Below are 26,659 nucleotides of genomic sequence, written 5' to 3' on the forward strand. Positions count from 1 at the left end.
GTTCAGAATTGCTAACACATCATTTTTGTCATGTAACGGCTCGTCCAGCTCGTCCTGAAAATGCATGAGATATTTGCCACTGGATGTTAAGAAACCAGCAATGAGTCAATCCCATACGTCACATCAATATACTCAAATTATGGTCTTGTAAATTTAAACAAGGGATTTTATAATAATTATTTTTATTAAAGTAGTATGGTTTAGTTTTAGATGCATGATTTTTTTTATTAGTTGTTAGTGGCTTTGAACTAGCTGTCAGATAACTGCGAGTACTCTCAGATTTGTTCCTAGTTTCTTTTTTGTTGTCGGGATGTACAAGTACCCGGCCACGTCCTCTTGTATTTTTATCCATCTGATGAGTTAAGCCTTTTTCAACTGATTGTTATAGTTCATTCTTATGTTGTACTGTTATACCACTGTCCCATGTTAGGCAGATAGTTGGGATCCCGCTAACATGTTTAACCCCGCCACATTATTTATGTATGTGCCTGTCCCAAGTCAGGAGCCTGTAATTCAGTGGTTGTCGTTTGTTTATGTGTTACATATTTGTTTTTCGTTCATTTTTTTTTATATAAATAAGGCCGTTAGTTTTCTCGTTTGAATTGTTTTACATTGTCATATCAGGGCCTTAATAGCTGACTATGCGGTATGGACTTTGCTCATTGTTGAAGGCCGTACGGTGACCCATAGTTGTTAATGTCGGTGTCATTTTGGTCTCTTGTGGACAGTTGTCTTAAGTGTGAGTTCGTGGTCTAGTGGTTAAGACCGATGGCTACAGTGCTGAAGGTCTCGAGTTCGATTCTCACTCGGGGTGCTAAAAATATCAGCACATCAGAAGGGTAATTTTCACCCTCTCACACACATCTCTGGTACCCAGACCGGAGTTTAAACTAGAATGGGTACTTTGGGGGCCTCGGTTGGTCAAAGTTGCCCCTTACTTTGACCTGGAGATCAATCTTCTGATATCTCTCTGGTTTGTCGGTTTCCACCGAGTGGCCCGGTGGTTCTCTCCGAGTACTTCGGCTTCCTCCACCACAATAACAATTCCTGGTGTCCTAGCACTCCCTTTGTGTTGGGTGGGGATTGATTGTCCTTGTAAAAATAGTTATCGTATAAATATACGTTAGTGACACATCTCCATTAATCCCGTTAGGAAGTGTACATGGATGCCACTGTACCCTCGCAGCTTTCGAGGGGTTCTTCGGATATCGGAGGCATTTACCAGTACATACATACTTATTGGTAATCATACCACATCTTCCTTTTTATACTAAACATTTTGATATGTTATTTGAAATATTCGAAACACGATGGTCCCATTTACAATCACTTTAAAAGTAACCCCCAAATGTCCATGATCTAGTATACTTTTATTTCTGGGTTAATTAGTAAAAGTAAAAGTTTTTTGAGCTCTGACTGTTTGTAAAACATACTAAGTAAGGCATTAAGAACGTTTTTGACAAGTTATTCATTTAAGTAAAATAAGTTTTAGATATGTTATAGCTTTTACAAGATAATCAAAGAAATCAGGCTTATAATTTGCCACGCCAGACGCACGTTTCGTCTTCATATAACTCTGTAGATACATTTGGTGTCGCTAAATTTTTAAATATGCAATTCTAACATACCTGGATTTCTGGTCAGTGTTAAAACTTTCAGAAAAATGATGATAAATCCTGTCATTACAACTAAAAACTTATGTCTTTTAATAAGCCGTATCATCTTTTTCTTTACTCAGACTGAAAAATAAATGTCCTACACTCAAAACTATAACCCTAATGAATACGTCATGAAAATCGTCTTGCCATTGTATATATGTCATATTCCGATTACTTGCAGATAAACTGTATCAACTTACATTTTGATAAAATAAGCAGGGCACATATCCAGTATCATAACGATTGTTAAATGGATTGGGTCAATATGATATTGATTCAATATAAATAAAATGTCATGGGTAATTTAAATTTAATATACAAGTCTTCAGTGAAGTTTTCATGTACACACACCGTAGGTCATATAACTGTCCACACACAAGACTTAGTAACCATCGATTTTCATCTATCATTGTCATCTTAAGTATTTACCCTTACGAAATAGAGACATTATATTACGGTTACAAGAGCGTAACTATTCGTAATGCTCTTTCCAAAGGGTACCAGCGGTGTTCCGTATTTTATTTCTCGAAAACTAGGGAAAACGTGAATCAGTTCATTTTACTAGAAATGCCAGTGTTGCATGCACAACAATAAAAAAAAAGCTCCAACGTGAAAAATAGAGGATATTTTTCTTTACTTTGTGAAATGTGAATTTGATTTTCTAGATTTTTTAAACTTAATTTCGATTAAAAGTAATTCCAATCCTGTATCATCCAATCAGAACCCGTACAAAATTTGTGAACACATTTTTTGCGCTCTTGTAACCATAATATCATGGCACATTAACATATCATGGGATAGAATTGCAGTTTAACTGGAGTCTTACACTGAAACAGTACATTAAAAGTGTTGAAAAATTTTGATCAATAAGATAGAGCCAAATTCTCTTGTATTAACTAAACACTAGAGCAATTTTCAAAAACGTCTTTCAATCTTATAATAACAATCTACTCTTCTTTACAATTATCTACATTATGATTGAACGATTACAGACTGCAATGTTTAAAAAGTTTGAGGATTTCTCTCAAAAATGTATCAGAAAGACGTTGTAATCCAAAATTTAAAGTTTGTTGTATAATGTCTTTTGGATACGGATTGATCTGTGCTCCTTGTACGCAAAATTTGCCAAACAACATTTCAATTCAGCATCATTATGAATTAAACAACAAGATGACGCACTGAATGGACTAGTGGGATTAAGGAGAAACACATATAGAGGAAATTGCTCGCATTCTTATAAACGCAAACCTTGTTAATTGCCGATCATAATTATTTCTTATGTAACTTATCAAAAAAGTAAATTCCTCATTGTTTTCAAAATTGTATTAATTGTAATGTTAAATGAATAGACTTTCAATTTGGACCCATACAGGAGTCAGCGAATGAATGGAGGGTCCGACAGTCAAATGTATATTTTACTCTGTCGCAAAGAGAGAAGGAGTGCTCTCTCCTGGAACCTCTCATAACATATATATACATCTGTTGTAGAGTTGTCACTGACTCAGACGTACTTATAAATATAATTATTTTCTGTGACTGTATATTACATTAATTTGTAGGATCCTTTACTATAGATAATTTAGCTGATCTGTAACAATAACATCTTCATGCCTTATATATCATGTACTGTAGTACGCCGCTAGATTAAAACTGACGAGGAAAGGTAACATACGGCCAGCGAAAGCTCTTTTATTGAGAGCCCAGGTGGTCGTGTGGTCTAGCGGGACGGCTGCAGTGCAGGCGATTTGGTGTCACGATATCACAGTAGCATGGGTTCGAATCCCGGCGAGGGAAGAACCAAAAATTTGCGAAAGCAAATTTACAGATCTAACATTGTTGGGTTGATGTTTAGACGAGTTGTATATATATATATATATATAACAATTTAAATTGCTTAATTTTTTGAGGGATGTATAAGTACCAAGCCACGTCCAACTATTTTACTTTAGTCACAATTTGTTATTATATTTTAACAGCCGTTTGTTTTAAACATCGCAAACTCTAATTTAACTACACTACAGTTGTCAAATCTGAAATATTTAGAAATTTAGACCGTTCAGTGCTGTTTATTTGGAATTCTTATTGACGCAATCTTTCTTGTAACATCATAATATCGACACCGTTAAAGCTTTAAAATTGTGCTAGTTCACATCGCACATTTTTTTAATTGTATAAATTTCAAAATTTAGTAAAAGTTTAATCTAAGAAGACTTAAAGATGATTCATTTAACATCAGAATCTGACTGACGAAGGATATCTGTTATCCGAAATGTATATAAATAATTACATTTTATAGTTCCTTTTTATATCATTGGTGTTGTTATGTACACTTTTTAGGCGTTTATATATATATATATAAACGCCTAAAAAGTGTACATAACAACACCAATGATATATATATATATATATCAGTCTAAAGATTTGCACAACGGTACTGATATAAGATGTTATAATACGAAAATGTTGTTATTAAATCGGGCTGACAAATATTTCGGCTCAACAAATGGCCTTCTTCAAGTGTCACAAGTTTTAACAATACTGATACATAATGTATAAGGTGTAAAAATAGATCAGTAATAATACAGGTAAGTTTTGGTCGATTGATTTAATTTGCTGGTTGGTCGTTTTTATAGATTTATACCATGATAATAAATTAATGAAAAATGATAGTTTTCGATAATTAAAAAAAATTTATACCATGATATACAATTTATACCATGATAATAAATTAATGAAAATTATTAATTATTGAAAACTATCATTTTTCATTAATTTATTATCATATTCCGTTACATAGTTACGTTAATCATGTATAGTTTCACCTGAAGATTGTTATTTAAACATGAAAGTACTAGTGAATTAAAACTATTCATACCGGAAATGTTGGATTTTTTAGTAATCTATATTATATATATCAAACGTCTGAATAATAGTCAACGATTTTTCCCACGTGGGAGCTAGATCGTAACAAGTAACGATACATGTACACAATAAAATAAATTATATAAACGCCTAAAAAGTGTACATAACAACACCAATGTCATAATTACATGTAATTCCTGATGCACTTAGTAAATACATGTAAAACTATATAACCCTATGAAGCCTTGGTGCACACTGCATAGCAAGTTATATAGGGCCACCCAATGAACAGTGTAAAACAACTCAAAAGGAAAAGGCAACGAAGTTATTATAACATGTATAAACAAAACAATAAACGAAAAACTTATAGGACACAGCAAAACCAAAAACCATTGCCTGAACACCACTGACGTTTATAACGTGTTACACCATCGCACTTTGGCATGGTATACATCAGAAATCTAGCGTGTTATACCATGAACTTTATCATGTTATACCATTGCATGTCAAGAAATCTATAAAGCTGAAACTGATAAGATATAATACTAAATTTATCTGTAAGCATAGGTTCCTATATAAACAATTAGACATACTTTAGATAGATATATACAGATCATTATCATAGATAAATCTACCTGAGATGGACAAAATAATACTCAACTTAACCCCAACTAGCTAGTAACCAATCAACACAGAAGTTTACTTTCAATCACTATGAATGTGTATGACTGAGTAAATTTACTCAATATACGTAATTTGATGTAATACTCGAAGTCTAATAAAAAAGGACAAATAGCCTTTGAGTAAGAATACTTTGAAAGAGTGAAATAAATAAACTAAGTTTCAATATTGAGTAAAACAGTTTCAAAAGAACATACATACCTATTAAATATATATAAATTATACAAACAACATAATCATTCATGAACAATAACCTGTATAAGTGCTTACCGTCTATTGGAATAAGACAAGCTGCTCCAAACGATATTTTTAGCAGGTTAAAAACACACGTGATGCATACAACACCGGCTAAATTTGCAGGTCCTCTTTTTGATGCATGCAACAGAGAGTACTGTACAATAACTATAACATATTTCCCACACTCCCATGCATCATAATATATAAATCATGGTGTCGTAAAATGTAACTGGATATTCTGCGTTTATCTTAAGATATCGTTTTGCTTGAAGATCACAAATTTTTAATTATAGAAAACTATCATTTTTCATTAATTTATAATCATGGTATAAATTGTATATTTCACTCGGACTAACGCCTTCATAAGCTCATAATCTGATTTATGAATCGTTCTCTAACCTTTAAATTATCTCGTAAATATACGAATATATTATTATACCAATACAATATATGTGAATTAAATATAACTTTTGACAAAATCAGAGAACTATCTAAGATAACAAAACTTTGTGATGTGTAAAGTTGTTTTTAAAAGAGTTTTATATTTATTTTAGGTCATTATGTGTTACGATATTAATAATAAATTCGATCTCGACTATCATCACTTCAGATCTTTTGCCATGACCGTTCCTGATGAATAAATTCAAATGAACGTCGGACGCATACATTTTTTTTAATGTTATTTCATTTGTAATAAGCACGAGAATTATAAACTTTAATGATCCGGGTTGGTTCTGAGTCACTCATTTAAGTTTATGTGGTACATTGTCACACTTACTTGCCCTTACTTGAGAAATTGGTCGGTCCAAAACCTGAAAAAATGGAAAGCTGCCTTCTCTATGAAACATAACAGTATTTAGGAAGAGCGAAACTAGTTGTATTTAGGACTATCAATACAAGTATCAAATCATGACTGATTTCCATACAGACTAATGGATAAAGTAAGTCCCTGTCGTATGGAGGATGAGCTGTACAAGATGACTTTCCACAACTTCTCGCTCTATCGGGAAGAAAATCCCTTGATCCACATAAAATAATACAAATACTGATCGAATAAAATCTATTGGAAAACATTCAGTAAAATTAAATACACAAACATTTGCTAATAAAAGATAATATACTTCCGTGAAGATGGAAATCAGGATACAAAGTTGATAAACTTTAAAGACATCAACTATAGGATTACAACTTCAGTATATTCGAACTTGACAGTAGTGAAACTCTTTCAAAATTTAAATACTAATAATATATAATAATCACATAGAGCCTTTGTCGCTCACATGCACATGTATATACATGTACCGTGATTTTGTAAATCATGTAAAATAAGATTAAAATAGTGATACATAGTATTACACCATGTTGGTTTAGTGTGGTCAAGCGCTTAAATAAAAAGCAGGTCATCCCATGGTAGTCTTACAATAGTTACTGAAAAACCCTTATCATTATTTAAATCAATTTTCAAGTTGTGACCATTTGAAATTGTTTTATTACAATTTTCACATATGTATAGAGTTCTATAGTAAAGCTTATGTTATATTTTCGTCATGGCAGTCATGCTGGTTGGATGACTGGGTCATCGGATACTTTTAAATCAAGATTCCATATTGAAAATTGTGGCAAAGTTAAATTATTTTTGGCCCAGTAAAAAAAGTGGAGTTTGGTTAATATAACAAAAACTGTGGAAAATTGACTACAAAGGGCAATAACTCCTAAATGAGTCAATTGACAATTTTGATCATGTTGACTTATTTGTAGAGCTTACTTTGACGAATTTTGCTGATGCATTTGAAAATTTCAGGACAGATAGATCTTGACCTGATAAATTTTTTAACCTGCTGCTCAATGCTTTAGTTTCAGAGATATTAGCCAGAAACTGCACTTTACCTTCATGTTCCATTTTTAGCAATGGTGGGCTATCTTGGTTGATGATCGGGGTAATCGGATGCATTTTAAACTAGATACACTACGAATGACTTAAGCCAATAAAATTGAGAATGGAAATGGGTAATGTGTCAAAGAGGTAACAACCCGACAATAGAATAGACAACGGCCGAAGGTCGCCAATGAGTCCTCAATGCAGCGAGAAATTCCCGCACCCGGACGAGTCTTTTAACTGGTTCCGAAACAACTATGTATATGAATTCAGTGATACTGAATGACATACTAAGCTCCGAATTTTACACAAGAAACTAAAATCAAAAAATCGTACAAGACTGACAAAGGCCAGAGCCTCCTGACTTGGGACAGGCGCAAGCATGCGGCGGGGTTAAACATGTTTTATTTTAGATCTCAACCCCCCTATGTATGTAGCCAATGTAGAAAAACAAATACGCACAATAAAACTCAGTTTAAGAGAAGTCCGAGTCCGATGTCAGAATAGGTAACAACAGAAACTAAACAAAATGACAATAATACAAAAAAAACAAAGGACTAGTATCAGTTACTGACATGCCAGCTCCAGCTCTTAATTAAACTGATTGAAAGATTATGTCTGCACCATATGAATATCAAGCACACTCCCTCCCGTTAGGGGTTTAGTATCATACCATCATAAAATATAGGAGAACATAACACGTGTCATGCCAACAACTGGTTTTAGAATAGTTGTGTTGAATACCGATGCAAAGACCCTATAAGAGAATCCATATTAATACTGGCAACAGTATTGTATCTGGGCCGTGTGTAAATTTCCAAAAAAATCTATCGCTTCCATGAATTATTTCTTAAATAAACTGGCATGATATTGACATTGCACACGGTCATATTTTTTCCGATATGTCTTAAGACGTTTTCATACTTAGTCCATTTGAGGTATACAGATTTAAATTTTATTCTGAGAAAACCTGAAAATATATGCATGTAGCTATATGTATAAAATTGCATGCCAGTTTAACTTGTTTAATTTATCTTTAAGTAACTTTGTCATTGGTGGTTTTTGTACCCAAATCAACCCCGTTCAATATAAAATTTACAGAGTATGCTAATCATTTTTACAATTAGGCCACACCAATTTGATTCCTTGTTCGATGGACCCGCCCGCACCTATTTTTTTCAAAACAGAACTTATTTTATTTTTTTTTATATTCCCGCTTCCCGCATCCGGAAATGTAATCATGTCCATTTCCAGCACCGTTTTTTTTGTGTAAATATTATAAAAAGATATCAACATTTGTTTTTAAAATCACAGTCTAACCTGTATATAACGATTTTAAACATAAAAGCACCCCACCACACTATGTAAATATCTGTGAGAATATTTGTTTCGGCATGAAGCCTATTTATCCAAAGCGGGAGTGCTCCGATATAAATTATATCAGCGGAAATACCTGTAAAGAACAACTAGTTGGATACTTTCCCCCTTACTTATATTTCCTTTAAAAAAATGTTCGTTGTTAGAATAAAGTACAAAGACCTTCTGAAGGATTTGCCTCCAACTGCAGTTATATTGTATGCTGGCGAAACAAAACTATTCATAGCCGCTGCATGTTTATGCACCTGTCCTGATTGATTGAGGGGCCTGTCGTTCAGCAGTTGTTGTTCATTGGTATTTTCCCGTTTGGATATACATGATATATAAATTAGATCGTTGGTTTTCCTGTTCGAATGGTGTACACTAATAATTTTGGGGTCCTTTATAGCCTGCTGTTTGGTCTGTATCAAAGCCCTGTGTAAAAGGCCGTACTTTGACCTGTGTTTGTTAATATCAGGTTGAGAACAACCCTCCCTCAGACAAGGGGTCATTTTACTGATGTAGAAAAGAAAATAGAAATACCAAGGATTTGTATAGTTCTTCTATACAAAACCTTTGAAAACTTAGAATTTTGTACTCAAAAAAAGAGGAGAGTTGCATCACATTTTAAAAAACTTTATCTAAAAGAGGGGTCCACTTATTCTGAATAATATTAAACTGTTAAAGTAAATGTGTTAACATGGTTCAAGTCCAGGAATATTACAAAATTCTTGGACATGTTTTGACCATTTAATACCAGATAGATATATAGTTCTTTGTGAAAATATGAGCCCTTTTGTACAAACAAATATATTATAACTTATATTGATCCCTCATAAAACATGTAAAAGGGATATTTATAACATTAAGGGTTTGTCCCCAAACTTGGATAGAGAATTGTCTCATTGTCAGTCACACATACATAGACCAGATTTAATTATTTCTTGGTGAACAGGGAAAAAATACTTCAGAAATTAAAGAAATGTAAAAGTACAAGTGAGAAATCAAGCTTTAATATTGTCAAAACTACTATTTTATGTTTACAAAAAAAAATTATAAATGCTCGCCTTTACTTTTCAAGCTTCGCCTCAAAAATTTGCAAAGTAAATATTTTTTTATTAAAATTTTCAAATCGCTCGCTCGCCCCAAATTTTGGAGTCCAAAAATCCGTAGAACAAGAAATTAAATTGGTGTGGCCTTACATTAGACATTAGACATTAGACATTATTTTATTAAACCAATCATGGGCCCTTGTCGGGCAAGATACAAAAACATCATACAATGATTATATAAACATTAGTGAAATACACAATATTATAAGTAATACACAAATAACAAATTGATAATATGAGTAATGTAGGATATAATTAAGGTAAGAGGCATTGAGTGCAATGAGGTCGATTTAATATTAAAAGAATATGATATAAAGTTTATTAATACGGAAACAAAAAGTAAAAATAGAACCAGGAATATAGTATCTCATTCTGCAGTAGTTCTCCTCATGACCAGTGCACATCAGTGAGGGACTTTTACATCACAACAATGCAAAGGTCATCAAGGGGAGATCCTTCAGAACTAGCTACAGATACATGAGATTACTCCAATAGTGATTCTCCTCATGATTAATGCACAGCAGCAAGGGTTGACATTGCTACTGGACAATATTCATCAAGGGACGGTGCTCTAGAACTCACTATAGAGAAAATATAAAGTTCAAATTCAAGTAGCAGAGGGAGATAAATCCCATTAAAACTTTTCATATTTCTTAATGAACATGCATAATTCTGATAATAAATTCTCATCTTCATTATTCATTAACCATATCAGTTTTTGGTTAGGGTCAAGATTTTTAAAATTCTTGCAGCAATTATTTATCATTGTTATCATGTCTTTCCTTTGGTCCGTTAAACTATCACAGTTGAAAAGAAAATGTGTTTCATCTTCGACCTCATTAATACAACATCTCTTACATATTCTATTGTGTCGGGGAGTATTACTATATCTACCTCTCTCTATAAGTAAATGGTGAGCAGATATGCGAAATCTTGTTAGACTCCGTCTATCTTCAAATTTTTTATCAATATTAAGATATTTTCACAACCAAAATTTGATTTAAAGGTAACATATGTGCATAGTTTTCCTTCTGAGTGAGTTTTGAGATTTTTTTCCCAATCTTTCAACATGGCATTTCTTAGTTTTCTGTTGTCAATTGGTTTAGCCGTGTCTGAGGATATTTGATAATTATTAATCAGTGAAAGAAGTTTTTCAGATGACATATACCACGACGGTTTCTTTGATTCATACAATTTTTTTTGATTCTATAAATGCGTTATATAACAATGGAAAGTTAGTGTCTGATTTTTCTAGTCTGTAATAGTATTTAGTCATTGCTTTAATCATGTTAAAATATATTGGTAGTCTTCCCAACTCAGTTAATACTGCAAAATTGGTGCTTTTTTTTTTGGAGCTCCAAGAATAAATTTACAGAATTTAGTATGAAGTTTTTCAGCAGGTAATTTAGAGTAAATATGGTCAAATGAAAAAAATCCATTTCTATATTTAGATGACATTGGATTAAAGGCACCCCATATCTCACAGCTGTATAATAGGATGGGTTTGATGGTATGATCAAAAACATGCATGCTTGTTTTGACTGAAGGATGCAAGGATAACAAATCTTTAGATAACTTAAAATAGGCTTTTAGTGCCTTTTTATACAATTCATCCTGGGCTACTGTAAAGGAGCCAGATGCACAAAAATGTATACCCAAATATTTATATGAATTAACACACTCTAGTTTTACACCATTTAGCATAAAATCATATTTGTTAATCAATCTACCTGCCTTGTTGAATATAAGAACCTTTGTTTTGTTTGTATTCACACTTAAGCACCAATCATTGCAGTAATTTTGCAAAATGTCCAATTTTTTTTGCAAACCATTCGGAGATGTTGACAGTAAAACAATATCGTCAGCATACATAAGGCAGTGTAAATCTTGATCATTTATTGAAACTTGGTCTTCAGAGTGTTTTAAATAGTTTGTCAAATGATTAATAAAGATCGTGAAGAGGTTTGGACTAAGATTGTCTCCTTGTTTCACCCCCAGGTGCGTTGAAAAGGAATTTGTTAAGTTTTCATTTACCTTTACACATGATTTACTTACTTCATACATGCTTTTAATGATGTTGTAAAAAGAAGATCCCACCCCAATATCTAGTAGTTTCAATTTGATTCCAGTGTGAATAACAGTATCAAAGGCCTTTTTAAAGTCAACAAAGCAGGCATATAATCTACCACCAGGGTTATTACAATATTTATCAATAATTGTCTTGATTACAAACATGTGGTCAGAGGTCCTAGCTTTCTTTGTGAAGCCAATTTGGCAGCCATCAATTATTTTGTGTTCGACTAGAAATTTGTCAAGTCGGGAATTTAAAATAGAATTAAACAATTTTCCTATTGAACTAGTTATGGTCAAACCACGATAGTTATTAGGATCAAGAATATCATTAGCCTTATGTAAGGGTGCAATATATCCTTCTGCCCATTTTTCAGGATAAATGCCATTACTCAAACAAGAGTTGAATATTTTTTTGAAGCAACCAACTAAAATATTTTCGCTGCATTTAATCATATTATTTGTAATATTGTCCAACCCAGGGGATTTATTCCACATTAATTTTGAGATGGCAGTGATAATTTCATTATCAGTTAATATAAAATCTAATTCATTAAAACATTTCGGGGATATCTCTAAACTCTCCTCAAGATGTTTAACCCTATCTAAAAAATTATCATTAACCTTATTTAAATCATGAAAGTGATGAAGCCAGTCAGATGGTGATATATTGTTAACTGAGGAATCATAAGTTTTGTCCTGTAACTTATTAATCAACCCCCAGTATAGTTTGGGATTGTCCTCATGAAGAGTTTCTAGTTGTTCTAATTCCTCATAATTTTTGTCCTGTAACTTATTAATCAACCCCCAGTATAGTTTGGGATTGTCCTCATGAAGAGTTTCTAGTTGTTCTAAAATATCTGCCTTAAAAACTTTCTTTACATAAAAAAATACCAATAAACGATTGGTAAAATAAAACCCCAAAAAAACAAACGTAGGCAAACAATTAAACAATTAAACAGTTTGACATAGTTTTTAGGGCGGGTAACTACATATATAAAGAACGGTAATTTTATTTTGTTATCTCGTGTGTATGCCTGTTCCGTCTGGATTTCCACTTTCATATTTTTCCGACAAGGAACAATTTCAATTTACAAACCAATGATTTTCTTTTCTTACCTCACAAGGAAAGTTTATGTTTGTTAGTTTATCGTTTTAAGTTTATATGTTTGTTTTCCTTGTTGTGATATAGAAATCAGATCTCAAATATTTCATCACTGTTGAAAATCAAATACACCAAATAAATATAACTTCATTTGATTTTTCCTAATTCAAAAGTATCTATAAATCTTAATACGTATACATACACTAGACTATTATTGAAGAGACCACGTTGATTTCGACATTTATCCTACTAGACTTTTAATTTATGGAGTTACTGTGTTGGTATTGAATGAACATTTATACCATACGACTTTTTAATGATTTTAGATGAAAATAATTTCTTTTTATTCCGCATAAACAGTGCTTAAATCCATATCAATTGCATTTGAATATATAGGAACAATAATTCCGGTATTTGTACATATTCTACCTACGCATCTGTTTAAACTGAGGTTAAATTATCATCAAAACATTACAAACACACGAGTTACAGCAAAATGAATCCTTAAACATGTTTAAGGAACCGATTCAATAGTATAATAACATTTAGAAACTAGACATGACAATGCCCCCCCTTTTTCTGAACTGCCATATGTATGCATATTCTTCCAACTATTTTAGATTTAACAAACAGTGATGTTGGCAAACAACTTGCAAATGTTGCGCTGTCTGTAATACACAAATGTATGATGTCCCCGCCTGACCATATTAAGTTATAAATTGAACACTTTGTATGAGATGTAACTGTAGGAGGAGATAGCAGGACGAACTATGATATCTTTACACAGCTAGTGCAGAAAAAATCCAACTACCTGTCATTTTCAGAATATTTGTAAAAAAATCAAAATACTGTGGCCATGCACACCTCTATTATGTGTTTGAGTATCCTACAAAATATCAAAGTTGTATCTCCGAAATTGTAGGAGGAGATAACCGACCAAACCACGATATATTTATGCAGGAAGTACAAAAAAAAAAAACAAGTGACTTAGTACAACTACCTGTCTTTTTCAGAATATTTGAGAGAAAAAAAACCATCAAAGTCCTGTGGCCATGTACACACCCATTATGTTTGAACATCCTACAAAATATTAAAGTCGGATCTCCAAAACTGTAGGAGCAAATATAAAGACAATGTATCCTAATCCGGACGGACAGCGGTTAAACAATATCCCCCCTCCCAACATTTTGTCGTAGGAGTCTAAGTCATTTGCTTTCCTTTCCCCTAAATACTATAATAACATGATAACAACGATATATAAATAATTTGTGACCTACTTTTAAAGTGTCGAATTCCTCAAGCATTAAAGATGGTCCGAACTTTACTGATTGCTTATTTGACGTAATATCTGTACAGATAACAAAGCGAATCATTATCGATTATCCTTTAACATAATCTGTATTGTCATCCGGTATACCAGGGGGAAAAAAATCGCGGAATCCTTTATATTATGATATTATGCCAGGGTTTCCATTAATAACATGCAAATATTTGTTTATCTAAAATAAAGTGCGGTATATGCCCATAGTGAAGTGAACTTAATCAATGTGTGATGCATTATAAATATGGCAATTTGAGATTTAAAAAAATAAATGGCTTTATTGGTATTTTTGTTTAATATGTAAATAAAAGTATTTGATGTACAATATTGGTAAATAACAAGAATATAAAAGCAAATCAAGAAGAGTTACATCGTATCATTTCTATTTTAAATTTTATTCTGAACTGCAAAAATATTCGAGCGGAAACCTGGCATTTATAAAGCTTTTCAATAACATACATGTATGGTCAAGTCGCTGAAAGAACCTTTTTAATTCTTATTTTAGTTACTTCCATTTTGGCCTACGCTCGTAAGTGTAATTTACCCTGATATATATTTGGCAATGCAGAATGATGGCTTTCATTAATGTCGGACAACTTGAAACCCGTTGCAACAATTATAATTCATATTAGTATGCAATAAATCATGTTGGACACGAACATCAAAACACGAGAGTTTTATAATTGTTATTATTTCATATCGGTTGAGAATATTAAGATTCTCTTATTGGATAAAAAGGGGTCACATGGCATTCATTATTCTTCAGTAATAAATTCCATTGGTCATTAACAGAAAAAACGGACCAGAAAACCGGTCGTTAACGAACTTTTACATGATAATGACCGGTGGGGCGTGGTTTCCGTCTGATAATGACCGTTGGGGCGTGGTTTCCGTCTGATAATGACCGTTGGGGCGTGGTTTCCGTCTGATAATGACCGTTGGGGCGTGGTTTCCGTCTGATAATGACCGCTGGGGCGTGATTTCTCTGTTAATGACCGCTGGGGCGTGGCTTCTCTGTTTAGAGAGATTTACCTTTTATGAAACATGTTCCTGATTTTAATATTGTATTTAAGTTGTTGAATTGTTTATTATATGTTTTCGTTAAATATAAAATTAAAGATAGCTTGATTAAGTATTTATATACCGCAAAATTGCACTAAAATGAATGGCAGTATTACTACGACTGGTCTTCACTCTTTGTCATAGAAATCGTACAACTATCCGAGTTCGCTTTAGGCATTTTGAATTTGCGAGAATTTTCCAAAACATGGTTTCTCAATGAAATAAACATAATAGTTCTTGAAAAACTGGTCATTATCGTGATACATGGACTGTCCGTAGGACAGTGGTATTGACTGCGACAGCGATAATGACCTCGCCTTTGGCTCAGTCATTATAACTATCTTAGTCAATACCACTGTCCTGTGGGCAGTCCATATATCACGATAATGACCAGTTTTTCAAGAACTATTATATAATACCATCACACTTAAGCGTGTCATACTATTGCATGTCAAGAAAACCACTAAAGCTGAAACTGATAAGATATCATACCAAATTTATCTGTTAACATAGGTTCCTATATAAACAATTAGACATACTTCAGATGGATATATACAGCTCATTTTCATAGGTAACTGTACCCGACATGGACAAAACAATATTCACATTAACCCCAAATAGCTAGTAACCAATCAACACAGAAGTTTACTTTCAATCACTATGTATGTGTATGACTGAGTAAATTTACTCATATTACTTATATAAAATACAAAGTCAAATTAAAAACGACAAAAAGCCTTTTAGTAAGAATACTTTGAAAGAGTGACATACATAAAACCAAGTTTCAATATGAGTAACAATTTCCAAAGAAGATACATACCTATATAAACTATACAATCACTCTGCAACAATAACCTGACGAAGCACATGTAATGCATACAATACCGGCTGAATTTGCACGTCAACTGTTTGATGCACGTAGCAGAGAGGACTGAACAATAAATAAAATATATTTCCAGCACTCCCATGCATCATTATATACTCGTATATATAAACCAGGATCTTATTAAATGTAATTGGATTATCTGAGTTTATCATGAAATATCACAACTTTTAAATTGTTGAAAACTATCACTTTGCATTAACTTTACTATCATGGTATATATGGCATGACTAAAGCTGATAAATCAATAATTCTCTAATCTTTCTCTCGTAAATATATACTCATATATTATTATACCAACAAAACATATGTAAATTAAATATATCTTATGAAAAAATCAGAGAATTATCAAAAATAAGAAAACTTTATGATGTGCAAAAAAAAAATTAAAAAAAATTTTTTTTGTAAGGTCTTCATGTACTTCAATACAAGTTTGGCTATCAAATATTTTGCTTTGACCGTTCCCGATGAAAAAATATCATATGATCCGCGGACGCTTAGAAATTTAAAAAGTGTTAACTTATGTTCATTTGTAATAAGCACGAATATCAAAAACTTTGATATCTGGGTTGGTTCAGAGTCATAAATTTAGTTTATGCATTTTATTGTCACACTTGAGAAATTGGTCGGTCCAAAAACTGAAAAAGTGGAAGCTGCCTTCTTTAAGAAACATATAATAGTATTTAGGAAGAGCGAAACAAGTTGCATTTAGGACTACCAATACAATCCAAAAATGACTGATTTCCACACAGATTTATGGATAAAGTAAATTTCTGTAGTAGGAATAATGAGCTGTACAAGATGACTTTCCACAACTTCTCGTGCTATCGTGAAGAAAATATCTTGATCCACAAATGTAAAATGGTGATCGACAAAAATCTAAAGCGCCTCCGTAAAGATGAAAATGTATACAAAGCTGATAAACTGTAAAGACCTCAACTATAGGATTACAACATCTGTATATTTGAACTTGACAGTAGATCAACTCTTTCAAAACTTAAATACAATATACTATGCACTAGTTGTAGTGAGATAAATCAATAAGTTTTTAAAGATGGAGGCTCCCAAGAGCCTGTGTCGCTCACATGTATCAACTGTGGTTTTAAATATCTTGTAAAACAAGGTAACTTTCAATAATAAATAGTTATACAACATGTAGATACTGATGATTGAGACCAAGTTTAGTTTAATTAGGTCTGTTAGACAAATTAAAGGAGGTCATCCCATTGTAGTCGAAAATTAGTTTCCGAAGACCACTTATCATTATTTAAATCCTTTGATTATTAAGCTAAAAGACTTTTAGCTGCATAATGGTCTATTCCCCGTTTAATTATCAACCTAAATTTCCTGTTGTTGTATCATAGTTGGAGATGTTGAAGTAGGACAGAAATGATTAAGCAGCACAACATATTGACGCAATTCTAAACTTTTATTTTGTGATACCAGTAGTGGTAGCTGAATATTTCCTGAGTGCTCGCATATCACATTTTAAATGTTTTGATAAATCAGGTACTCACTTTTTAATGGCACTGGGCTCTGTTGACATTCATAATCTTGTATGAGAGGTCTATAAAAATACAACTAGACAACACAAGACTCGTTAATCTGAATTGACGACACATGCATATTTTAGTAGAAGTATTTCCAAAGCTGCATCGGGATCTGTTCAGAGGCAAAAAGGAAATCGAAAGAATTATAAAAGCACACTAATTACAGTGGAACTCCAAGTGATGAGAACAGATCTGTTAAATTCAGGTAACGTTTATTCTATAAGTATATATTTTTTTTTTAAAAGAGCATTTTTCAAAAATCTATCTAATTAACAAAATTAAGACTGCATACATGTAGCAATTTAACACTTATATCACACAAAAAACAACTTTAAGGTAGATCATAAGTATATACTTTTTGAGACAGAATTTTCTTATAATTAGCCTAAATGAAGATTTTTCTATGCTTTTTCGAAAATATATTTTTCAAGCTATGAGTCGTTAAAAATTGCCTAAATTTGGTTAGATTGTTCTTGAAGAAACACATTTGTGTGCATACATAAATTTCTATGAGATAAAAATTTGAAATAAATTGTGTGAGAAGACAGGTTTTATTATATGTTTTAAGAGAATAAAACCAGATGCTCCGCAGGGTGCAGCTTTATACGACCGCAGAGGTCATACCCTGAACGGTTGGGGCTAGTATGGACACAACAATCAAGTTGGATACAGTTCTGAATTTGGATTGTGATTAAATAGTTAATTGACACAGCATAGGTTTCTGAAACAGAATGAATGAGGTCTAATGAACTTTTTTTTTTTTTTTTGCTTTTGTGCAATTCACTATGCTGTTGAATATTAATTCTCTCAACAACAAAAAATATTTGAAATTTTTTTTTTTTATTTTCTGAAACCTGAAATGAGAAAAATTGAACCCCCTCCTCCTTTCCCTTATTCCAAAAATGATATGAATTCAAATTTCTAATGGAGTTTGCAACAATAACTACTCATTTAAATACAAAAGTCATCATAAAATATTAAAATATAAAATGTCATGCAGTCATGGTTAAAATTAATATTAATTAATAGTAACTTCTAAAACAATAAATGGAGAATGTGCCTGTAAAAGTGAAGCTGCCAAAAATTGAACTTAAAACTGAGTTTAGAGGTAATAAGCATTATAAACACATTTTATTAAATTAAGTTGAGACAAATTTTAGTTAAGAGAACAGAACCTAAAAAATCTTCCAGGAACATTTTCAATTTACGAACTATGATTGCCTTTTTTACCTCATAAGGAAAGTTAAGTTTTAGTTACTTTATTATTGTAAGTTTATGTGGATGTTTTATTTCCTTGTAGTAATTTAGAATTCAAAAATATCTATAAATCTTAATACGTATACTTACACTAGACTGTTATTGAAGAGATCCCGTTGAACTCGACAGGTATCCTAGACTTTCAATTAATGGAGTTGCTGGATTGTTTCTTTTCATTCCGCATAAACAGTGCTTAAATCCATATCAACTGCAATTGAATATATGGAAACAATTACTAGATTTAACACTATGTATGAGGGTGTAACTGTAGGAGGAGATAGTCGGACAAACAATGATAACTTTATGCAGCTAGTACAGAAAAAGGTCAAACTACCTGTCAATTTCAGAATATTTGTAAAATAAATCACAATACTGTGGCCATGTACACCTACATTATGTGTATGAAAATCCTACAAAATATTTAAGTCGTACCTCCAAAACTGTAAGAGGAAATAGAAGGACAAAAAATGTATTCTTATCCTGACAGCGGTTAATAAATATCCCACCCGGCATTTTGTCGCGGAGACATAAAACATATGCTTTCTTTCTCCAAAAAATAATAATAATGTAACAACGAAATATAAAAAATAAAGTGTGACCTACTTTTAAAGTGTTGAATTCCTCAAGATAGTCCGAACTTCACTGACTGATTATTATACGTAATATCTGTACAGATGATAAAGCAAATTATTATCGATTAAACTATCTGATACATATTCACGGTTGTCATCCGGTATATCGAGAAAAAAGATCGCGGAAAGAATTTGATAATATTATACGTCGGGCTCCCATTTATAACATGTTAATAGTTGTTTATGTAGAATAAAGTCAGGTATATGCCCATATCAATACGTGATGCATTATCAATATTACCGGTATGTGGTAATTTGAGATTAACGAAATAAGTGGCTGTAATGGTTTTTGTTTTTGTTTTTTAAAAGTATTTGCATGTATAATATCGTAACCGGATGTTTAACCAATCGAATTTGTTAATTAATCAAAAAGGATAAATAACAAGCTTGTACAAATGATAAATGATAAAATAAAATAGATGAACATCGCATCATTTCTTTTTTTAGATTTTGTTCAGAACTTGAGAAACGTTGGAGCTGCCATTAAATGAAATAGGAAAGTACAACCCTGTTTTCTTCTCTATGGTTGGTTTTACTTCTTTTCAATATCGTATGGTCAAATCGCTGAAAGAAGTTAACCCTTCTTAATTCTACGCTGACAACAATATTTTGTTGTATATAAGAATCATCCATTTGAGCTAACGCTCTCAACATGTACTTAGTACACGTTACATTTTTAAAATTACGTGTTTGCACTTCCTGCATGTATTATATATATAGTAAGGGCGTTATCCCGAATGGGTGGAACTTATTTACACCACTATATCATTGGCAATGCAGAATAATGTAGGACAACTTAAAACCTATTGAAACAATTATAATTTAGAATAATATGTAATAAATCGTGTTGGACACGAACCTCAAAACAGAAGATACCCCATGATGTATTAACAGATTACTGCAACATTTTACCAATTGAATCTCACAGACTCATGACAGTTTAAATTATATATATTATAGTTATTGACCAAGCAAGTCGGTATATATGATTCAATCTGCACGGCTTGGGTGACCCTGATTAACCCGAACGACGTAGGAGTTCGGGTTAAAGGGTCACACGAGCTTGGCAAATTAAATCCAATATACCGATTTGATTGGCCAATAACTGTTTTAACACATGAAACCATCAATTTACGTGAACGTTTTAGAAATAGGCAAACGATATTCCACAATCCACGGCTCCTAGGAAAGTTTCTTATAGGGTAAAAAAAGGGGGAAATACGATTTTGGTAAGTTTTAAATTAATAACACTTTTTTTATATTTAGACTTATACTCTAAAATTGCGATTAAAGGGTAGATTTTTTTTTATCATTTCTGTTAAATTTATCCCTTAGGCCACACCAATTTGATTCCTTGTTCGACGGTCCCGCCCGCACCTATTTTTTTCAAAACAGAATTTTTTTTAATTTTTTTTATATTCCCGCTTCCCGCATCCGGAAATGTAATCATGTCCATTTCCCGCACCGTTTCTTTTTGTAAATATTATAAAATGATATTAACATTTGTTTTTAAATCACAGTCTAACCTGTATATAAGGATTTTAAACATAAAAGCACCCCACCACACTGTAAATATCTGTGAGAATATTTTTTTTCAGCATGAAACCTATTTATCCAAAGAGGGAGTGCTCCGAAATAAATTTATAACAGCAGACCTGTAAAGAACAAAAAATTGGTTTCTTTCCCCCTTACTTATATTCCCTATAAAAAATGTTCGTTGTTAAAATAAAGTACAGAGAACTTCTGAAGGATTTGCCTTCAACTGCAATTATATTGTATGCTGGCGAAACAAAACTATTCATAGCCGCTGCATGTTTATGCACCTGTCCTGATTGATTCAGGGGCCTGTCGTTCGGCAGTTATCGTTTGTTGATGTTGTTCATTGGTATTTTCCCGTTTGGATATAAATTAGATCGTTTGTTTTCCTGTTCGAATTGTGTACGCCTATAATTTTGGGTCCTTTATAGCTTGCTGTTTGGTCTGTATCAAAGCCCTGTGTAAAAGGCCGTACTTTGACCTGTGTTTGTTATTATCAGGTTGAGAACAACGCTCCCTCAGACAAGGGGTCATTTAACTGATGTAGAAAATTAAATAGAAATACCAAGGATTTGTACAATAGTTCTTTTATACAAAACCTTTGAAAACTTAGAATTTTGTACTCAAAAAGAGGAGAGTTACATCATATTTTAAACAACTTTGTTCTAAAAGAGGGGTCCACTTATTTTGAATAATATGTAAATGTGTTAATTTAACATGGTTAAAGTCCAGAAATATTACAAAATTCTTGGACATGTTTTGACCATTTAATACTAGAACTGTTAAAGTAAATGTGTTAATTTAACATGGTTAAAGTCCAGAAATATTACAAAATTCTTGGACATGTTTTGACCATTTAATACTAGATAGATATATAGTTCTTTGAGAAAATATGAGCCCTTTTGTACAAACAAATATATTATAACTTATATATTGATCCCTCATCATGCTCATAAAACATGTAAAAGGGATATTTATAACATAAAGGGGTTGTCCCCAAACTAATTATGACTTGGATGGAGAATTGTCTCATTGTCAGTTACACATACATCATTTGTACATAGACCAGATTTAATTATTTCTTGGGGAACAGGGAAAAAATACTTCAGAAATTAAAGAAATGTCAAAGTACAAGTGATAAACATTGATAAATCAAGTTTTAATATTGTCAAAACCTACTATTTTATGTTTACAAAAAAAAATTATAATCGCTCGCCTTTACTTTTCAAGCTTCGCCTCAAAAATTTGCAAATTAAATATTTTTTTATTAAAATTTTCAAATCTCTCGCTCGCCCCAAATTTTGGAGTCCAAAAATCCGTAGAACAAGAAATTAAATTGGTGTGGCCTTAATTGCTTTTGAATTTCCTTCCCTAAATGATATGCTAGGAGAAAGATGAACCGAGGAAGATGTTATATTACCTAAATTTAAAATGTAAAATAAACAGAAAATACGTTTCTCTTTCCAATCTTTTACCCCCAAAACCCCCAATTTCTTTTTATCTACAGTAACTGTATAATTTTTTTAAGACACGTCCATCCCAATGAAGTCTGTTTGATCTCCAGCTACACCCCCCTCCCTATTTTGAAACAAACTTAAATATGATCTTCCATGAATTCGATCCAAATATAGTCACTTTATAGGAATTGATATTCAAAAAGTCGTTATAACTTCCATTGAGTCTAAAACTAATCCAAATCACATTTTTATTTATTTCGGATATTCTTAGATACATTTCTTTTTTGGTAGAAATTACCAAAAAAAATATCTTTCTGACTTTAAAACACTGCATGATTTAAGATTTACGTTGTACACAAAATGTACTAAAATATTTTATGTCCCGGCTTATTTAAAAAAAAAGGAAAGAGAAACCATTCTTCTTTTTTCCTATTTTGAAACTACGATGTTTGTACATAGTTCAACTTTGTCGTAATTTCAAGACAGATGGCGGATTCGGGGGTGGGGTGAATAGGTCGTTCAGTCACCCTTGGATTGGACAAAGTATCGTGCTTGAGCATAAAATCGTCTATATTGTTTTTAGTCTCGCTTCACTCGGTGATTTTTTTTTATTATTTTATAGAAAAACGCCCCTTTTAAAATCCAGGAACCGCCCCTAAAGGTAAAAATAGATTTGAACTGTGCAGTATATCTGAGGTAGTTAATGCACACCTTTGCTGGCATTATCCAGATTATAGCATAGTAATAACACAGAAATTTTACCCATGTCATGTGTTAAACATATATATATATATATGAATATATAGATGTAAGACTAATTAAACATGACAACAATACCGACGTGATTTCTGTATAGAATATGTAATGCATGTTCAGGACGTGAGAAAATTAACTATTAAAAATTACAAAAGGGTATAGGTCCTGTCAAAAGAGGTAGTCCGGGATTAAGGTCGGACAAATTTTAAAAGCCTCTGAAAAGGAGGGTATATGTAATAGGAACATATATTTTGGGTCCACTGTGTGGCTGTACTATTGTTAAAATACGTGTTTGTGGTATTGGTGTAATTGAAGGAGTAGGGGTAAGTATTGTGTTTTTATAGGCAGACTCTAACTTGTTTTTGTTTTCTTCTCTAAATCCAGTTTAACAATTTAATAAAGATATGTGGTCCGTTATGTATATATATTTGTCTTCGTATTTTATAACTTATGTGGAATGATATCTAAAAATTATCTAAATTTACTTGGTTTGGGGCATTATTTAATTCCTTTCAAACTGTACCACAACATCACTACATTCCTTTCAAACTGTACCACAACATCACTACATTCCTTTCAAACTGTACCACAACATCACTACATTCCTTTCAAACTGTACCACAACATCACTACATTCACTTTTTAATGTATGTTACACTATATTCATGCATGCAGTAGATGCATCAAAGGAGTAGGTTCAGTAAGACCCCTTTTTGGCCCCAAAATATAGCAGTTTTACAAAATTGTTAAAATTTAAACCTTTAGTTATTTATTGGACAGTAGAATGCTTCTGCTACATAGATATGGGCTGTTTTTGACAATACAATGCACATATATCCGGCAATAGCACCATTAAGTCATGCTAAATTACTGAAATCCTCATAATTCTAGCATTTTCGTTAAATTTTAGACGGTTTTCGTGTAAAACGAATTTGGCCGCATTCGTGTTCATCCTTAATATTGAAATGTAAGTTGTATTTTATGATAATACATAACATATATAAAGGTTGAGGATGAACACGGATGCGGCCACTTTCATTTTTACCAAAAACCATCTGAAAAGTGACATTTTTCGGCATATTAGGTAGATTTTTCATATTTGAGCTTGAATCGGATCGTTTTTAATGACTAAATCTGTTAAAATCTTTCACATAAACTAATTAATTCAAATAAAATAGACACTTAAGTGTTTAAAAATGGGTCAAAATCTTTCGTAAGATGAACCTGAAATTTGAGGCCAAAATCGGTCCTTACCGGACCTACTCCTTTGTCTAGTTTGTGTAAATCTAAGTTAATGTTTGTTGTCATTTTTTCGTTTTTTATATTTTGACACCTCTTCGGCTAGCCAATATGGTTATGGTCCGTGGAGGATAGTGGATCGTTACCCTTGGCTAGAGAAGATGCTATCATACGGGCACATTGTAAATAACAAAACAAAAAATGTGACAGGCATTTCAGTTTCAATTTACTATTATAACAAAAGCCATTCTAGGATTAAAAAAAAACTTCTTAAAGATGATCCCTTAAACTTTCAATCTCACAAATGTTTTGTTTTTTATTCAACGTTCCCAGCTAGACTGGACATGTCTACGTATTTATTCATCCAGCAAAGCCAATCTGCTATCCCTCGGGAAGCCTTTTTAACATTTAAATAGAATACTCTTGATATTTCTGAGTCTCAATACCCATAAACAAGCAAGACTTTTTGTTACAAAACCAAAAACTACATAACAATAAATAAAGTTCAACGGTAGAAAAGAAACCACTGTATTTTCGGAGTGCGTTATCAATAAAACAAATTAACAAAAATTGAAATTATAAAAATAGTATTAAGAGTTAAATTTAGTCATACCTTTTTACAAATTAGATGGAAACTACACAGTGTATACATGAAAAACAGAATACAAAGCACCTGAAACAAAACACCATACAAAAAATATTAATAAATGTGCGTACATATAAAGTATATTGACTACTTGATCAATATACATAATAAGACTTGGAAATGACAGTACAGGTTAATATAAATGACATACCTAGTATGCAAATTTGACATACTAGTAACTACCATATTACATGTCATTTCAATGATCGAATTTAGATTGTTCACCTTGTGTCCTGACAGAACTAGTCTATGAGGCAGAGCTAATAATAAGGTTTTCAATAATGTACTGCCTACTTCATTTCTATGATAATGCAGTTTGCATTAACTGTAGTTTTCAGTATCAGTAGCATATTGAGCCATAACATATAAAAATGCAAACATGATTGAAACATTAAACTGGTTTAATTCCTTATTTTCTTTATGATGAAATGCTTGTACAACGTCAGGATATATAAGACAATTGTTTCCCGTTCGTTTGATGTGTCAAAGCTTTATTTTGGCATTTGTTGGGGGATTCTATACGTTTTGAATTTTCCTTGGAGTTCGGTATTTTTTTACATTACGACATGTTCTCACAGTCCGCCATTCTCTCGATATCCACTGTATAGACATAAATGTTATTGAAATGAGCAATAAACATTGAATGGTCGATTACAATCCTATAATAATCTTAATAAAATACAAACAAAAGACAGCAGCACCAACCTTTACACAACACGGCCTTTGTCGACGGCCAGGGACAACTAGAGATATAAATCTATGTCTGATGCCGAGTGCATGATGACATATGCCGTCAGGCTATCTGACATCTCCCTTTAAAGATGAGGATGTAAATCAAACTGCAAAATATTATCTTAAAAACGTAATGCATATGCATCAGAAATGTTAGTATTAGTATGTTTAATTTAAAAATTAGTTGTGCGGGATGTATAAGTACGCAGCCACGTCCGGTCGGAATTGCACATTTAAGAATCCTTTTAACACTTATTTTAGGGGGTCCGTATGTGACCTGTTGTAAGGCAAAATATCTGCACCTAATTTTCCAGTGATAGCCAAAATATCCATCGTCATTTTTTCTTTATACATTACGTTGCTTTTTGTGAATTGTTGTATACTGCGTAGTTACAATAAACAAAAAGCACGGGGCACACCATTTACTATTACCCACTGGAAGGTAGCAATATAGTTAGCTATAAATCATTGTCAGACGCAAAAAGGTAACATATAAAACTGACGCAAACTGAATAAAAAAATATATATACATGTATGCACTAAATATGCAAATATGTTTCGTTTTTATTATTAAACTCTGATTGCATTAATGATAGTATCATCATACTGTGGTACCGTGAATTTTTCTAAT

The 26,659-nt window shown here is 32.3% G+C and overlaps 1 protein-coding gene across 3 annotated transcripts in view; it reads right to left on the bottom strand.

The window, feature by feature from the left end:
* The window catches only part of LOC139481368 (alpha-1,3-mannosyl-glycoprotein 4-beta-N-acetylglucosaminyltransferase C-like), a 37,886-nt gene that overhangs the window by 10,443 nt on the left and 784 nt on the right, over nt 1–26,659 (bottom strand). The window contains exons 2-9 of one of the 3 annotated variants that reach the window (XM_071264667.1): nt 25,264–25,323; nt 19,634–19,696; nt 19,121–19,238; nt 17,741–17,885; nt 16,838–16,861; nt 14,235–14,305; nt 6,217–6,250; nt 1,629–1,739 (exon numbers count right to left, since the gene is read on the bottom strand). In XM_071264667.1, coding sequence (XP_071120768.1) covers nt 1,629–1,722 — 94 coding nt within the window. In that variant the 5' untranslated portion in view covers nt 1,723–1,739; nt 6,217–6,250; nt 14,235–14,305; ... (3 more) ...; nt 19,634–19,696; nt 25,264–25,323. Of the gene's footprint in view, nt 1–1,628; nt 1,740–5,471; nt 5,987–6,216; nt 6,251–14,234; nt 14,306–16,837; nt 16,862–17,740; nt 17,886–19,120; nt 19,239–19,633; nt 19,697–25,263; nt 25,324–26,659 lie in introns of those variants that run through there. The other 2 variants (XM_071264668.1, XM_071264666.1) reach the window with 2 other exon arrangements.

This window comes from Mytilus edulis, chromosome 7 (assembly GCF_963676685.1).
Source record: "Mytilus edulis chromosome 7, xbMytEdul2.2, whole genome shotgun sequence".
Classification (NCBI taxonomy): Eukaryota; Metazoa; Mollusca; class Bivalvia; order Mytilida; family Mytilidae; genus Mytilus; species Mytilus edulis.